A 15,754-nucleotide genomic window follows, 5' to 3' on the forward strand; every position below is an offset into this window, starting at 1 on the left:
CAGTCTTGCCTTTGAGCTCTGCTCCCCCACCCCCACCTGCATTCAAGAATGTAACTCAGGCAGCAGGAGGGGCCCTTCCCTCACTCAACTGGGAAGTTCTTCCTAGGTCTGCCCCAAGTCTCCTTCTCTCCCAGGCCAGGACTGGGGACGGGGGGGCGCGGGGGAAGTTCCCTTTAAGGAAAGTGGGGGAGGGGGCTGCCGGCCAGCCCTCCTTCCGTCTCCCTCTGGCCCCTGCCGCCCGGGGCCCGCAGCCCGGGCCCCGCGCCAGCGCATGCGCCCGCCTGTGACCGCTGTCCGGGCTTCTAGAGCGGCTGGCGCACCGACAGTCAGACGGACCGACGGACTGGCTGCCGGTCGGACAGACAGGGCAGGGCAGCGCAGGGAGTGGGGACGCGGCGGGACAGCGACATGGCCGGCCACACGCAACAGCTGAGCGGGCGCGGGAACCCCGGCCCTACGCCCTCGCCCTCACCCGGCCCGGGCCCAGGCCCTGGTGCTTCGGAGCGGGTGGCGCTCAAGAAGGAGATCGGGTTGTTGAGCGCCTGCACCATCATTATCGGTGAGCAGACCCCAGACGAGCGAGTGCCTGAGGCGGCAGGGCCAAAGGCTTGGGGCGCACGGCCGTTTGGAAAAAGGGGCACCCCTCTCCTGGAGTTCCATCCAGTCTGTGACTGAGGGACGATAGGCGAGGGTGTGCCTGGAGCACCTGCGGGTATCTCCCCTCACATACCCACCACAGGGCTTCTTGTTCCCACCTTCTCAAGGCGCCCCAAATTTTTGCATTTGAGGGAGGTGCGGATTCCATCCACCCCCTGCCTTTCTTTTGCTGTGGGGCTTCTGCAGACAATTACTGTCTGTTTTTCTCATCTATGAAATGGAGAGGACTGTGGTCCTGCCTTGATTGGGTAGGCTGACCCCAGCAAAGGTCTCAAGTTCTGGGCTGTGGTTCTAACTACTTTCTACTGTGTGCAGGATCCAAGTACCATGCAGTGTGGGTGACTTAGTCTTCGAAAGCAGGAGACACTGTGGGTAGACTGGACACAGAGAGCCAGCCCACGGGGGAGATAGGTTCAGAGTATATTTACTGCAGAGTTTGGTGGCAGGACTCTGGGGGTGGGAGGGAGGGCAGAGCAGTCAGTGACTGGAGGAGGTCAGTGTTGGGGTGGGGCAGAGGAAGCCTGCAGAAAAGCCCACTGCTCCCTGGGCTGGGAACCCAACAAGCACGCACATCCTCTGGCTTTCTGGCCCCAGCTTCCCCACCTGAGAATGGGTCCATGTGTCCTGCCCCCATATGGGGACTTCTAGGTAGGCAGAGGGCCCATAGGACAGTGAGAACAATGGTAAGATTTTCCTCTTTCTGTCCCAAGTCATGAACACTGACTTCTTAGGAACTGGCTAACCCAGACAGATACCTCAGAGACCCTCCCGGGAGGCGTCTATTCCATCCCCTGTGTCCCATGAGACATGGGCTGGAGGGATAAATGACAGGGGTCTTGACTACTCTCAATCTCCCACCTGCTCGGTCTTCCCCTCCCGACCAGTAGGAGCTACTGGAACATCCACAGCCCACCCATCCTCAGAACCCCTATGGATGGAGAAAGCTCAGAAGGGCAGGTGGAGTCTTCACCTCCTCCTCCTCTGCCCCCACATTGGGGGCTCCTGGACAGGGCTGAGGCCTGGCTGTTGGCCATCCCCTACACTCTCACCAAGAGCTGCCCCAGCTCACAGCCCCTGACAAGTAGCTCTCCTGCTTTCCCATTGCCCCTGGCCTGGCCCTGAGACCTTCTTGGCCTAAAGTACCCTTGCTTGACTGTCTGCTGGAAGGAAGGGCTGATTCCAGGGACTAGGCCAAGATACTGGTCAGAGCTTTGTCCCAGTCCACTCTCCATCCAAGAGCTGTGCCCACAGGAAGGGGAAGTCCACACATCATGGATGGGCCAAGAGGCATGTCTGGAGCCAACTACAGTGCCAGGAAGGTACAGGGAGAGGTATAGCTCTTCTTGAGCTGGTTCGGCAAGCCCAACATCCTTGATTGGTGTTCCTTCTCTGCCTCCTCCCCACGTCCCCTCCCCCTCAGGTCAGACAGAGCTGCTGGCTCCTCTCTCCACAAATGAGGGCCCTGGTGGTGGTGCGAGTGAAGGAGGCTAGCTCCACCATCACGCTCTTCTCCTACAGACTCTCTGAGAATGTCCCCATGTGGCCCAGCTCTGCCCTTACAGCTCCCCACCTTCAGTCCCTTCTTGCTGTTCCAGGTCCACTGTTTCCTTGGCCTCCAGACCTTGACAGTGGAGCCAGGGGTGAGGGGTGATTTGGCCAAGGACGGCCCACTCAGGAGCAGAACCCAGATGACCTGACCCCAGCCCAGGACACTCAGTGGTGGTCCAACAACCCTGCTTGGGGAGCCTTGAAGGGAAACAGCAGATGAGAGGCTGGACTGGGAAGGAGACCCGGGGAGCATTGATCTAGACCAGAAAGTGACAGGTGATGAGGGAGGAGGCAGGTGTGGACTGGGTCAGGATCTGCGCTGCCCTCCCCACCTGATGCCCTGAAGGCCCCCACCTATGACCTATTCACTGTTCTGGGGCCACCACCTCCCACATCTTACTCCACCTTCCTGCCCTGGGGAACCTGGTCGAAATCAAAAATGTCTGCACGGTGTCATGTTTTAGCTTTAAAAGTTTTGAGGACCTTATATTCTACTCCATAATCTTTCATTTGTTACCAGCTACTAAACTTACTATCTCCAAACCTCCCAGATTGACTCACCCAGAAGACCCTATAATACTCTTCCCTGTACTCCCTGCCCTATCCCAGGCTGAAGAGTGGGACTTTCAGAAAGGGAACGAAATGAAAGGGCTTTGGGCTGGAATAAGACTTCACCTAAAATGTGTTTAGGACAGCTCCTAATGGCCTCAGCAAGCACACCTGGAGGGGAACAGGCCACCCTGAATGAAAAAAAAGCCAGCTGGGGCATTGCCACGCCCGACATCTATTCAGAAAATCACCTTTTATTACGTTATAAAAACATATTCTCCCTTTATCTCATTTGTTCTCATGCCCACCTTGCAAGATGGGAATTTTTATACCATTTTTACAGACATAGAAACTGAGGCTGAAAGTTAAATCACACTGTTGCAGGCGGTGGATTCAGGATTTGGGACCAGATGAGGATTCACTTCCCAATCCAGAGCCCGTCTTCATACTGCTCTAGTGCTGGGCAAAACTGGAACCAGATTCCGAGTCTTTAATGGGGGAAGGTTGAGATTGAGCTGGGAGCTCATCCAACCAGGATTTACTGAGCTCCCCACTCCACTATAGATGGGTGAACAAACGGACAGAAATCTCCCCTGATTCCCCCACCCCCATCCAGGACCGTACATACAGGGTGTCTTGTCCTGACTCAGGGACATCAGCCAGCTCCCTCTCTCAGTCCACACCCAAGGAAAGGATATACCCAGATCCAGCAGAGTGGTAGTTACCCCTGGGTCTGCTGACCGGGCCGTTCTGCCCTCCACTGTCTCCCTTTGATTCGAGTATCCAGCCCATGTAGGTCTTTGTGGATCAGGCTCAAATATGCTCAGGGACTCAGGGGTCTGCTTCACGAAGCCCATCTCCTTAGAGCCAGTCCCTGCTCATCCAGCCTTGGCCAAACCCCTCTCTGTGGTCTTCAGGACTAGAAGCGGCTGGGCTGCTCAGAAGCTGGCCCTCTCTAGAACCCTGGCCCCTCCTCACCGGAATGCTGAAGAGGCATAAAATCACACAGGAGCTTGTCTGTGCCTCACCCCATTTACAGAGAAGGAAACCGAGGACCTGAGGCTGCCACTAGCCCAGGGTCAGGTGCCCTAGGTGTGCTTTGGGATGCCGTTCGGAGCCAAGGCAACTCCGGCTACAAGAGCGGGGCCTGCCAGCGCTGGACACACTCATTCATCTGTTCAGCAATTAGGTACTGAACAGCGCTGGGCACTGTTCTAGGTGCTGGAGACACAACAGGGAACAAGACAGGTAATATCCCTGTCCCCCTGGAGTTGACATGGGAGTCAAAGAGGAAACGAGATAAACGAGCTGAATGTTCAGCCAACAGGGTAATAATAAGTGTGCTACAGTATGAAAACTAAGGCAGGAGGGGGAATGGTAGGTAGCAGATGAGTCAGGAGTGGGATGGGGTCTGGTTTGTGTGGGCCTTGCAGGCCCCAGTAAGGACTTTGCCGTTTTCTTTGTGTGATGGGAGCCCCAGGAGGGTTTTGAGCAGAAGAAGGCTGGTGTGGGATGAGATGGGGCTGACTATGGAGCAGAGGCTGTGGGAATCGGGGGCAGAAGAAGGAAGCCCAGTCAGGATGAGTCACCCGGGTAAGAGATGACAGTGTCTCAGAGCAGGGTGGCAGCTGTGGAGGTGCTAAGAGGAAGTTCAGTTCCGGGTGTGTTTGGAAGATAGAGCCAGAGATCTACGATGACAAAGGATTTGTGAGGACACCAGCTGTGGGAGAAAGAGAGGAAGCAAGAGCGACATCGGGTTTGGGCCTGAGCCGCTGGGAGCATGGTTTGCCATTTACTGATCCCAGAAGACTGTGAGAGGAGCAGGTCCAAGGGAAAGGCAGGGGTGAAAGTCAAGAATCTCATTTTAAACGTGTAAAAGATGAGATGCCTATTTGTTGAATAATCAGTTGGAAATACAGGTTTAGATTAGCAGAGAGGTCTGTGCTGGGAATGTAAATTTGAGACTTGCTAGCAAAAGCTGGGGTGCTGAATTAAGTCTCCAAAGGAGCGAGTGTAGAAAGAAAAGGAAAGAGGCCCCACCCAGGACTGAGTCCTGGGCACCTGCTGCCTAGAGGTCAGGACAGATGAGAGGAGGCTAGCGGATGAGTTTGAGAAGGAACAGCCAGCCAGGTGAAGGAGGGCCAGGAGGCTGCCTAGGAGATAGGGGCCAACCTGCCAGATGCTGAAAATGAGGCAAGTACGATGCAGCCTGGGGCTTGACCGCTGGAAGCAGCAACATGGAGCTCATCAGGGACCTGGCAAGACTCGGCCTAGCGACAGGGCATGGGCGAGGCTGGGCTGAGCAAGCCAGGCAGAGAGCGCCCCACACTTCTGCTCATCCCTCTCTCAAAAGGAAAGTGGGTTAGGCCGGACGTGCACACTGGCCAATTGGCAATTCCAGGCATGTCCTGGAAACATCTCCACTCACCTCCCTGGAGTTCTGTCAAGACCTCAGCAGGCACTTCTGTCCCCCTGGAAGGGTTCCCAACCCGTGCTTACTATAAGGACACTCATGTGTTTGGAGGTGCAGGTTCACCCAGGGTGCTGGCAGGGCCCCCGAAGCAGAGCCCTTGCTGCTGACCCAGGGTGTTGAGGTCCCATAGGAGTAGATCTCCAAAGGCCAGATAGGTTGGCTTGGGTCTCCAAGGTATATGACAATAGTGAGATCCATAGGGCCTCTGATGTGCCAGGCGGGAGGGAGTATGCCTGCGTCACTGCCTCCTCTTCCCGTTTTACAGGTAAGAAGGCTCAGAGGGATGAAGTACCTTGTCCAGAGCCCCCATCATGAGAGATCTGGGATTTGAACCCAGATCTGGGAGTTTTCAACTAAGAAGTGCCACTGCCCATGGCCTAGGGGCTTGAGACCAATGGGAATTTGGAGCTCTTTTGGAGCTCCTGTATGTTCCAGAGAATGGGGAGGCCAGAGGCCTCATAGATCCCATCCTAATGCAGAAGTGCTGGGACTCATTGCCCAGGGCAAAGGAAGATGGCGTGGCCCGCTGCCGGCCCCTGAGCAGGCCTAGCAGAGCAGTGCGACCGTGCTCGGTGAGTCAGGGGTAGGCAAGGCGGGCGTACATAAACCTAGCCCTGTGGGTTCCCTGTCCTTCTGGGGGCTTGGGCCTTTCATCTCCTCAGGCCATGGCACAGACCCTGCCCTCTGGGAGTGCACGATCCACCCAGGGTGGCAAATAAAGGAATCACTTCCCGGCCATCCTCAGATACCATGGCAGTGGGGTCCAGGTCATAGGGGCAAGGTGGAAAGTCCTGGGGGTAGTGTTGTTTCTGGAAGGCTAGTGAGCTAGGGAGAGACCTGAACAGCGGGGTACAGGGGTCCCTGAGCAGACGGTTTCCTTGCACCCCGTGCAGGACGTGACCACCCTGCCCAGCAGTGCCTTCGCCAAAGTCGGGTTTTGGCTAGCCCTTTGCTGCTCCCTAGCCCAATGGGCCTACCCGGAAGAAAGGGAAACTGAGGCCCAGAAGGGCAGCACAGGCCTGAGGCCACACAGCTGACTCCTGGAAGTGTTTCTAGGGCTGAAGGGCAATGCCAACAGCCTAGCCTGACAGGAACCCCCATCCCCTCCCCGAGTCAGACTGCACATTCCCCCCACACACACGAAGGGCAACTGGCTCCTTCCACCACCTTGACCTGCAAAGTCCACCTCTGTGACCTCCATCGATGGCCACTGCCTCCCAAAAATAGGTCAGCGTGCACTGCAGCAGCCTGGGGAACAATGGTCCTTTCTTCATTCCTCCACAGAGCCCGGTAAGCCCCATCAGGCCAAACATCTTAATGTGATAAAAACCACCAGCACAGGCTGAGGGAAGAGGGGCGGGAGGGGGCGGGGCTCCTGGCTGGAGCACTCGCATCTTCACTCATCTGTCTGGGAGCTCCAGCCCCACCGAGGACTTGCAGGGACCAGAGAGCAGCTGTCCCATTGAGTGGATGGGAATGTGGAGGCCTCACGATCTGAATTTCTCCAGCCTACCATAGGTCAGACACCTGAGTGGGCACTTGGCAGTATCTCCAGGCTCATCCCATGTTCCCTAGTTCCTGCTCCTCCTCCTCTTCCTCCAGAGCAGGATGCCCCAGGGGCTGGGCTTATCCACTGCTGTTCTCCGAATCAGGCAGAGCTGATTTTTCTGGGCCTGAACGTGAGGACTGAAAAGGGAGGCCTGTGCCTACCACCACCAGGAGGGCTGGGCAGGCACCCCTGCAGCACCCCATTATAGCTTCTTCATGGTCTCTGCCCCACAGCTCCTTAATCATCCAAGCACTGGAGGCTCCCACCCCTGTCCTCAGTGTCCTCCATCCCCCCTTCTTGCCCTCTGCCACTCACCCAAGACTACAGCCCCTGTTGCTCCTTGCAGAGCTCCACCCAGCCTATGTGGTGTGGTGCCAAGAATAGCCAATGGATTCGGGGTTTTCTGTCACCTTCTAGCACAAACCTACAGTTGCCCAGGCCCAGAAAGAGAGGCCAAGGACCTCAGAGAAATAAGCTGGCACATGTATTCCTTTGAGCCACATTGGGAGAAGTCCTGCACTGTAGCCTGAGGTCCTGTGTCCAAAACAATAGTGATGCCCTATCCCCCAGCACCTGAGTCTCCAGCTCCTGGGCACAGGCTAGTGAGGTGTTCCTTTCAGACCCAGGTATGGCTTCCCAGAGGGCAATGCCTAGGATGCCCTGCCAGGCCGAACGGTGTAGAGCGGTGGTACCCCTAGCGCGAAGGTACCCAGCTCCTTCCAAGGCCACCCAGCCCCCATTGGCTTCCAACCTCACTGGCTTTTGGCAAATCCCACTCCACCAGGTCCTGAGAACAGAGGCTCTGCTGCTGGGTAGAGTGAACTCAAAGGCCCTTTAGAAACCCAACAGCCCACCCAGGGCCTGAGCCCTTGTGGGAGTGTGAGTGGTGGCCCCTCTCCCCTTGGAAGCAGGCTGAGGGCATAGCTTGCCTCTGGGGGCTGGGGGACAGGAATTCTTTCGTTCTTATCTGGATGTATTTAGGGCTCCTGGGATGTGACTGGAAAACCAAGTGGGACGTTGTGGCCGTCCAGACTGGAAATCTGTGTCGGCCGGGGGTGGGGGCGGAGGGGAGCACCGTGGACAAGGAATGCATGCAGATTGGCGGCCACAGCTGTGTCCTCGTCCAGACTCGCCTGTGGGTCTGGCAGGTGGAACAGGCAGGTGGAGCTCTGCCCCGATGGATGTGTACTCTCCCCGAGACCCCTGGCAGGTGGGGGCCATCTTGTTAAGAGGCCGAGCCCCAGGGCCCAGCAGTGTTGCTTTTTTATTCATGTAGTCTATGGATTCTGGGATTACGTTCTTTGGGCAGGCCCTAGTACAAATCACCAGTGACGTGACCTGATTCATTTGCAAGGATGATGAGACCTAGGTAACCCAGAACGCAGCTCACTCTTTGCTCTAACTGGCAGGGAGCTCAGGGCTAAGTGGGAGCTCAGTCTTGCTCATCCTGGGAACCTGCTCTGCAGACCATGGCTTGGCCCTCTGAGTATTTCCCACTGTTCCACCCCTAGACACTGTGAGTCAAGGGAGCACCGCCGCCCCCCACCCAACGCCCAAGACTCAGAGTCAGCCTGAGGGGCAGGATGGACCTTCCATGAGCACAGCAGATTGCACTTGCACCTGAGCTGCCCCCACCCTGCTCCCCTTCACACTCCCCCTCCTGGCAGGCCGAGGGGAGAGTGCTGCCCCCACTTCACAGATGAGGAAAGCAGTCCTTCACGTCAGGGTATTGGTGCCACTTTGGGCATTAGGCCATTTATTCCTCCATTAGTTTACTCAACAGATGCGTATTGAGCACCTACTGTGTGCTAAGGGACCGAGATGAGCTAAAGCAAGTGAGGGTGCAGACAGTACACACAAATGAAGACGCAAAGTACATCTGGATACAGCTATGGACAAGCTGAGGGCTTCTCTTACGGTATCTCACTGAATCCTCACAATAATCCCATTGTATAGACAAGACTCGAGATGCGACCTGAGCAGGGAGAGGTCCCCAGGCCTCCTGAGCCTCAGCCGGGTTTCCCATTGTAGTCCTGGAATTAGAGCATTGACTTCTGTTTGCGACCAGCGGGCTGTCCCAAGGGGAGAGGCAGTCGTGTGCAGACCCCAGGCTGGGCCAGCAGTCTCTGCCAGCCTTCCTCTGCCCATTCGGTTCCTTGCATGATGACTGCTGACCAACCCCCAGCCCTGAAATTGCACACCAATTCCTCTCTGTCACCCCATTGGCCCTTGCCCAAGACCCGAAACATTTTCACAGTGCCAGAAAACAAGGTCTCTTCAGCGTCTGTGTCCATAATCTGAGTCCTAGGTCTGGGAGGAGCCCAGGAAGCAGGCAGAGGGGATCCTTGATAGAGAAAAGGGAGATGGAAGATGAAGAAATAAAGCACAGGGCAGGGTCTGGGGAACCACAAGGATGTGAATTGGGATAGGAGCCCGAAGTAGCATGGTCAAGGAGGGCTTCATGGAGGAGGTGCTACTTTCTGAGCTACTCTATCAGTTTGGACTTTAGCCAATAGGAAAGTGGCATATGAGTGTCATGGTCAAGGTCTTGCTTTAGGCAGTCAGCTCTGGCCAGCAAGTTGGAAGGACAGGTGGCTAGAAGTTAAGAAGACTAGAGGCCTCAGCCAGGGGCAAGGGGCAGAGCCTGGGCCCTGTGGGGATGCACAGGAGTCGCCACCACTCTGCCATCACTCATGTGACTGAGCCCCATCTCCTGTGGTTGCCCGCCTTGTGGGAGTAAGGGGGGGAGGGGTGGAGGGAGAGAGGGAACTTGGAACAAGTCCCATCTCTGGCAGGGAAGCTTGGCTGAATGGATGAGGTGCCACTCTCTATGCCAGGAACTAGGGAAGGAAGATGATGAGCCCAGAGTGGGACTGGCAGGATTTGAGGAGCCCTCTTCCTCTAGGGAGCAGCCTGGGCTCCCTTCCTCACGGCAGTATCTGGAGCCCCACAAAGAAAGCTGGTGCCTCCCCATCTCCCCCTGCAGGGAACATCATCGGCTCCGGCATCTTCATCTCCCCCAAGGGGGTCCTGGAGCACTCAGGTTCCGTGGGACTGGCCCTCTTCGTCTGGGTCCTGGGCGGGGGCATCACTGCCCTGGGCTCCCTCTGCTACGCGGAGCTGGGAGTCGCCATCCCCAAGTCTGGTGGGGACTATGCCTATGTCACCGAGATCTTCGGGGGCCTAGCTGGGTGAGTTGATGCGCCGACTCGGGGTGGGGTGGGGTACCTCTCCAGGAAGGGCCAGTTGGGCCTGGACCTGGGTTTCCTCTTATTTCTCACATCACAGGGAGGTCATGGGGGTGGATGGAGGGAAGCGGGTAGGGGCATTGGGCCGCCTTCCAATGCTCACCCCAATCCAGCTGGACACTCCAGCTCGCCAACTTGACTTCTCTGTGTTTCCTTTTAAATAATTCTGTGTCTAAGCCTCATCCCGTGCTCCTGGGTGGGGAGGTTCTTATCTGAAATCTCTAGATAATGCCAGCATCTGAGCAAGGATGGCTTTGATTTCAGTAAGCCCATGTGCGGTGGTCGGGGGGACACGCTATTCCTATCAACACTCTGCAAGAGCTTGTCTTTAAATAGCTCCCCAACATGCCTTTCTTCACCAGTGAACATTAGCTGAGCACCTACTGTGTGCTGAGGGCCAGGGATGCTGTGATAAAAAGACGCGTCCCCACCCTCACATTACTCACAGTGCAGAAGGGAAAGTGCCCCTCGCACGTGAGTAATATCTGGAGGATCCCAGCTTCAGGGGTGTGTGTGAGGGGCAGCAGCCCAGCAGCCAAGAGAACGAGGTGCCAACCACCTAGGGAAGGCTCCCAGGAAAAACCAGATTTGTGCCAAGGCTTGGAGAAAATCTGGCATTTTCTCTGCCACGCAGTGAGGAGGGGGAGCACGTACAGATGGTGGTAGCTTGGGCCAGCTGGTCATATCCACAACAGGCAATGGGACTTGGAGCGGGTAGGACAGCCTGCGGGTGGAGGGGACTCAAAGCTATTGCAGTCATCTAGCCGAGCCTGCTGAGGGCCTCAACAAAGATACAGGAAGATTCTAGAATCCTTTAGGAGCCTGAATCAAGAGGATGTGGTAGCCAGTGCAGCATGTGGGAGAGGTGGGTGCAGCTGGCGTGGCACCTGCTTTCCACTGGAGAGACTCCATAGATGGCAGTTCCGGGGCTGGGGAGGAGGAGGCTCTGGGATGGGGCTTGCCACATTGGTGGGGTCTGTGGCACATCTAGGGAGATGCTCGGTCAGGTTGTGTGGGGGCTCTGGAGCTCAGAGAAGAAGTCTAGGTTGAAGTACATGAAGTTTGGGTCAGGTGCCTTTAATGAGGCAGCTGTGGATGGTGCTCCGGCAGGGTGCGGGTGTATCCATGGGTGCGCTCCTCCGGCATAAGGTCTTCAAAGGGCTTAGGACCCAAGAAAGCAGAAAAAACATGCTGTGCAGCTGAGAAGATGGGAGGAAGAAGAGGGTCCAAGACCCTACCTCCTTACCCAGCCAGGAGGCACCCAGCATCAAGGGTGGGCAGAGGGGAGCACCCAGCAGGGAGGAGGGCCATGGGAGGTGGGGTACAAAGCAGGGAGTAGAAAACAGAGCTACAGAGCAAAGGTCAGAACCAAAAGGAAGCCCCAGAGGTCAATGGTGTCCCTGGATGAAGCAGTCCCAACCCTGGAGGGCTGGACTGGGGGCTCAAACCACCCCCACGGAGAGGCCCTCCCCCAGGAGCAGGCTGAGCCCCCAGCAACAGGTCAGGCCTCACGACCTACACGGGCACCCTGCAGAGGCGAGATATGGGCTGAAGGAACATAAATTACTCCCCAGCCTCCACCAGGGCTCTCTGCAAGGTCCAGTCCCTCGGGATTAGAGCTCGGCCGGCCGTTTGCAGTCACAGGGCTCTGCTGAGTGCGGGGGCTGGAGCTATGACCGCAGGTCCCAGGATAGCCCGCCCAGTGCAGGAGCCAGCCTGCCCGCGGGCAGCACTTCGCTGAGCACCAACTCTGTCAAAACCGTCCATAAATAGAGCAGAGCCTAGACAAAGGTCGGCCATGCATGCCTGGACCGAAGCTGGCCTCCAGCACCGGCGCCTGCCTTTGGGTTCCGGGGCCCACACGCCTTGGCCAGAGGGCAATGGGACACCTGTGCCACTCGGGCCCTCACTCGTTCCAGATTCTTGCTGCTCTGGAGCGCCGTCCTCATCATGTACCCCACCAGCCTGGCCGTCATCTCCATGACCTTCTCCAACTACGTACTGCAGCCCGTGTTCCCCAACTGCATCCCCCCGGCCACAGCCTCACGCGTGCTCTCCATGGCCTGCCTGCGTGAGTGCCCACCATGGGGCCGGGCTGGGCCTCTGCTCCGGGCCCCGCGTGGGAGGGCTGGGGGACGTGAATTTCTGCCAGCTCCTGAGAGGTCATCCTCGAGGAGGAGATTCTTGCAGTCTGATTGCTGCAGGGGATGCCGTCCTCCCGCAGCTCAGGCTGGACTTGGCTGTGGCCTACCGTGGGGTGCTCAGCCTCAGGCCCCACCCGCCTGCTCACTTTTCCTCCCCAGTGCTCCTGACGTGGGTGAACAGCTCCAGCGTGCGCTGGGCCACGCGCATCCAGGATGTCTTCACTGGCGGGAAGCTGCTAGCCCTGTCACTCATCATTGGCATGGGCTTTGTCCAGATCTTCCAAGGTAGGGCCGGGGTGGGGCTGTGTCCAGGGCTGGGGAGACGATGCTGAGCCTTGACCTCTGGGCCCCCAGGACACTTCGAGGAGCTTCGGCCCAGCAATGCCTTCGACTTCTGGATGACGCCCTCCGTGGGTCACCTGGCCCTGGCCTTCCTCCAGGGTTCCTTTGCCTTCAGTGGCTGGAACTTCCTCAACTATGTCACTGAGGAGCTGGTTGACCCTCGAAAGTGAGTGGGGCACCTGGCCAGGCCCTGGAAAGGCAGCCTTCCTGCACAGACCCACTGTCACCTGTGCCTCAGTCCGGTCATCCGCCTGACCACACCGCTACCCCACAGGAATGGTTCTGGAAAGACAGCCAGGATGCTTGTGTTCCAGCCTGGCCCTATTCTATATGGCTGTGGGCAAGTCACAGTCCCTTGCTGGGCCTCAGAAACACTGGGTATCATTGTTCTACTGTAAATGGATCCAAGTATTTGCATTCGGCCAAAAATTATACATGTGCACACAACATGGTCCCTGCAAATGAAGCCAGTGGCTCCATCTGAGCTCAGCCAGGGACTCTGAGAGTGAGCAGCTGCAGCTGGGGCTGGGGCTGATGGAGAGTCCCAGGGGCACCCTAGGTCTGTGGACTGGGCTCTCAAGGCACTTGGGACTTTTCAAGGCTGATTTTGGCTGTATGCAATTTTGTCTTTATGTGCAGACGTTAGACCCACCCCTGAGAGTATAATGTGTCCTCTCCTCCAGACGCCCTTCCTCCTACCAGCCTATGCCCAGGCTGGGGTGGGGGCGGGGGTAAACAGACAGTAATGCTGCCCCCTTCCCTGTCCCAAGGCCCCCCAGCAGATGCAGGAGAAGGAGACTCAAAGCTGCTCCCGTTGCGGGGTCCCCTGGCCCTCCTCCTCCCCCCTGGGCCCCGCTCCCGGCCCCCAGAGGGCTGACACTGATACACTCCACCATCGCCCCCAGGAACCTACCTCGCGCCATCTTCATCTCCATCCCACTGGTGACTTTTGTGTACACCTTCACCAACATCGCCTACTTCACTGCCATGTCCCCGCAGGAGCTGCTGGCCTCTAACGCGGTGGCCGTGGTGAGTGCGGCCCTGCTCGACCCCCAGCCCCGCCCAGCCCCCACCCGGCCTTATGCATTGCTTCTCTTCTGTGCCCGCTCAGACCTTTGGAGAGAAGCTGCTGGGCTACTTTTCTTGGGTCATGCCCGTCTCCGTGGCACTATCCACTTTCGGAGGGATCAATGGCTACCTGTTCACCTCCTCCAGGTGACTGGACTGGGGAGAGGGGGGTCCAGGTGAGGCCAGGCAGGCGCCCTGGCACGTAAGCAGTGCAGGGGGCCAGAGGAAGAGAAATCCTGCCAAGTGGGGCCTGCCTCAAGCTGGGACGATGAACTCCCCAGTACGGATGTCTGATCCCAACTCTGAGGAACAGAAAGCAAGAGGGAGATGGGCTCGACGAGGGGCAGAACTGTCCAGTGGGGCTGTTGGGGCTTGGAGCAGGGGTCAGAGGCAACAGCTCAAGACGCACGTCAGGTCTAGAGCTGAGGTCCGTGATCTGGCTGTGGGGAGGCCCAAGGCCCCACTCGCAGCCCCCACCGACCTCTGTCCTCACCCTGCAGGCTGTGCTTCTCCGGAGCCCGAGAAGGGCACCTGCCCAGCCTGTTGGCCATGATCCACGTCAGACGCTGCACCCCTATCCCTGCCCTCCTTGTCTGTGTAAGTTGGGGGACCCTGGCTGGCAGGGTGGGGAGCTGAGCTACCCAGCAATGTGGGTAATGGCAGGGACGAGCCCTGGTCCTGGAGGGCCGCCCACAGTGGGGGTGGGCAGGGCCAGGGCTCAGCAACCTCCCGGCCTGAGCCGGCAGGGCTGACCGGAGGCAGGTGGAAGGCCAGCCCTCAGCCCAGTCCTCTCCCAGTGCGGGGCCACGGCGGTCATCATGCTTGTGGGAGACACGTACACACTCATCAACTACGTGTCCTTCATCAACTACCTCTGCTATGGCATCACCATCCTGGGCCTGCTCGTGCTGCGCTGGAGGCGGCCGGCACTCCACAGGCCCATCAAGGTGAGGCCTGGGGGAGGACGTCCCGGAAACTGTCAGAGCTTCACCCATTTGGGCACCAGGGGAGGTGACGACAGCACTGGGGATCCCAGCTTTTGCCATGTGCTGGGCCTAGTCAGGGCTCTGCGTGCACTGACCTAGTCGGCCCTCATAACAACCCCTGAGGTGGGCGCTTCGAATACTCAGTTTACAAACAGGAAAAAGACTAAGACACTTGCTCACGAGTTGCACAGAATTCCACAAAAACAGAAGAGCCTACACAAAAACAGAAGACCCCAAACCAAGCTACAAGTCTTCCCATTTGCATATAAATCCTTGAGCTGGAGAAGTGTCTAGTGCCAGAAATGTGACACACCAAAAAATAACTGACCTTCAGCCAGGTGTAAGCCACGGGCCCACATGCAGTCGCCATGTGGTGCTTAGAGCTGCTAACACTGACAAATCCTCAACCATCTGGCCACGAATGGGATTCTCGCACGTTGGGCTTCTGCTCCCGGGCAAGGGTGGAAGGCGTGGCCCCCAGGGCAGTGGGGCAGGAGAGCCCGGGATCCTGAGCCACTGGTGCTCCGCTCACTCTCCCAGGTGAACCTCCTCGTCCCCGCCACATACTTGGTCTTCTGGGCGTTCTTGCTGGTCTTCAGCTTCATCTCGGAGCCCATGGTGTGTGGGGTTGGTGTCATCATCATTCTCACCGGGGTGCCCATCTTCTTCCTGGGAGTGTTCTGGAGAAGCAAACCAAAGTGTGTGCACAGACTCACCGGTGAGCCAGGCAGCCCCCCCACCTGCCCCCAGGGGCCGAGGCCGAGGACGGGACCCTCTTGGGCACTCACCCTAGAGCAGGGTCTCCCAGCAGCAGTGCTGGCAACACAGGGCCCAACCACCGCCGTCTTCCCACGATCTGGCCCAAGTGTCTGGGACCCACCTCAGAGGGAACAGCTCCCCAAGGACCCCCGTCCATAGAGTCAGAACCCCAGGTCCATCTGTCTGTCCGTCTGTCCTTAGAGTCAATGACACGCTGGGGCCAGGAGCTGTGTTTCGTGGTCTACCCCCAGGATGCCCCCGAGGAGGAGGAAAACGGCCCCTGCCAGCCCTCCCCACTGCCCCCAACAGACAAGCCCTTGAAGACACAATGAGATATTCGTGGAGCCTGAAGCAGCTATTTCTGTTTACATGTTGTTTATTGAGGAGGTTCTATAAAAAAAAAAAAAAAAGTCGTTTTTTTTTTTTCTTGG

General features: G+C 57.6%; 1 protein-coding gene across 1 annotated transcript; it reads left to right on the forward strand.

Annotated features, from left to right (window-relative positions):
- The first annotated feature begins 160 nt into the window (after positions 1–160).
- On the forward strand, positions 161–15,702 carry SLC7A10 (solute carrier family 7 member 10). The gene is made up of 11 exons (XM_039888595.1): positions 161–559; positions 9,763–9,967; positions 11,944–12,095; positions 12,328–12,453; positions 12,523–12,676; positions 13,416–13,539; positions 13,622–13,725; positions 14,079–14,175; positions 14,376–14,525; positions 15,105–15,282; positions 15,525–15,702. Exons 1-11 carry the CDS (start codon positions 409–411, stop codon positions 15,653–15,655), a joined length of 1,572 nt encoding a protein of 523 aa, XP_039744529.1. The 5' UTR covers positions 161–408; the 3' UTR covers positions 15,656–15,702.
- The last annotated feature ends 52 nt before the right edge of the window (positions 15,703–15,754 follow it).

This window comes from Pteropus medius, unplaced genomic scaffold (genome assembly GCF_902729225.1).
Source record: "Pteropus medius unplaced genomic scaffold, Ma_sr-lr_union100, whole genome shotgun sequence".
In the NCBI taxonomy this organism is placed as follows: Eukaryota; Metazoa; Chordata; class Mammalia; order Chiroptera; family Pteropodidae; genus Pteropus; species Pteropus medius.